Source organism: Excalfactoria chinensis, chromosome 28 (assembly GCF_039878825.1).
Source record: "Excalfactoria chinensis isolate bCotChi1 chromosome 28, bCotChi1.hap2, whole genome shotgun sequence".
In the NCBI taxonomy this organism is placed as follows: domain Eukaryota; kingdom Metazoa; phylum Chordata; class Aves; order Galliformes; family Phasianidae; genus Excalfactoria; species Excalfactoria chinensis.
The window spans coordinates 341,051-342,422 of NC_092852.1; the positions used below are offsets into that span (position 1 = coordinate 341,051).

At 67.0% G+C, this 1,372-nt stretch overlaps 1 protein-coding gene across 1 annotated transcript in view; it reads right to left on the reverse strand.

Moving 5' to 3' along the window:
• TNS2 (tensin 2) overlaps positions 1 to 604 on the reverse strand; it is a 6,053-nt gene extending 5,449 nt beyond the window's left edge. The window contains 1 exon segment of the mRNA XM_072357893.1: positions 542 to 604. Coding sequence (XP_072213994.1) covers positions 542 to 604 — 63 coding nt within the window.
• Positions 605 to 1,372: the final 768 nt, after the last annotated feature.

Below are 1,372 nucleotides of genomic sequence, written 5' to 3' on the forward strand. Positions count from 1 at the left end.
TACGGGTGGGGAGGGACACGGGCCGGGGGGCTGAGTGGGTTGTTCTCCCTGTGCCCGCTATGGGTCTGCCTCGCAAGCGGGAACACAGCAATAGGGGTGAGCGCCCCACGCGCGCTCCCCCCAGCGGGGGACACCCCGACCCCAAATGTTAACCCAACCCGCCCCACGCGTGTCCCCAACCCCCCGGGGAGCCCCCGACCCGAAGAGTGACCCATCCCCCCTTCACCCACGGCCCCCGATCTGCGGCCCCCGCTCCCCATCCCAATCCTGACCCCAAAACCCCGCAGATCCGCCCCCACCGCAGCCCACCCGTAAACCGCCCCACACCCCAGGGCGTGTCTCCGCTTCCCTCCACGGGGACACTCTCACCCGACACGCGTCCCCACCCCCCCGTGCAATTCCTCCCCCACCGACCCCTCACTCCTTCACCCTCCCCAGCCCTCCCCCGTACCCCCACCCCCACTCTCCAAACACTCGTGTCCCCCGCCCCCGCTCCCCCCCCGCGTTCCCCCCCGCGTTCCCCCCCCTCTCCGCCCCGTACCGGTTGGGGCTCCCTCCGCCCCAAGACCCGCAGGAGACCCCCTACGGCCCCGCGCGGGTTCATGGCGGTGCCACGCACGGCTCTCGGGAGGCGATTTGTCCGGAGGGGGGTTGGGGGGGGCCGCGCTCCGCCCGCTGCCGCCGTTTCCCGTCCGAAGCGCCCGGCCGGGAGGGGGAGGAAACGGGAGGGAGGGGTCGGACCTACTCTATGGCCCCTCCCCCTGATGGGGACTCCTCGCTGACCCCCACCGCGTCTCCCCCCGGCAGCCCCGCTCTGCTCCCGCAGCGCTCAGGACTTCCCGACCCCCGTCTCCCCATAAACCCACCGACTCATCACTCGCAGCTCCGGCTTCTCGGGGTCGGTCCGTCCCTTTGGAACCGCAGCGCAGCAGTTTCTCGTCCCGAGGCAGCGAAACTGCCCGTAAAAGTTCATTAAGTGCAGCGTGAGCGATGGTGGGGGTTGGCTGCGCCCCGCCGGGTCCGCAAAATGCCTGCGGCCCCCCCCGGCTGAAAGCAAACCTTCCTTTATCCTCTTCCTGCAGGGGAACAAACAGAAGGGCTCTCTTACACCTACGGCTGCGGTTGGGACAGCGGCGCCCGGCGGGGCTGCGAGCCTCCAGGCACCGAGAACGGAACGTCAGCCGGTGGTTCATCGCCTCCTCTTTGCTCCGAACCTGCTGCGACTCTGGATGTGTCGCTTATTCTTGTAAGCAGGTCTTCTATATTCTAACACACGGATTCAGTGCGTTTCCAGTAACAATCCACTGGCTAGAAAGCAAGTTCCATCACAAGTCTTGATCATTTAGAGTTTATCTTACGGCTGGGTACAAAA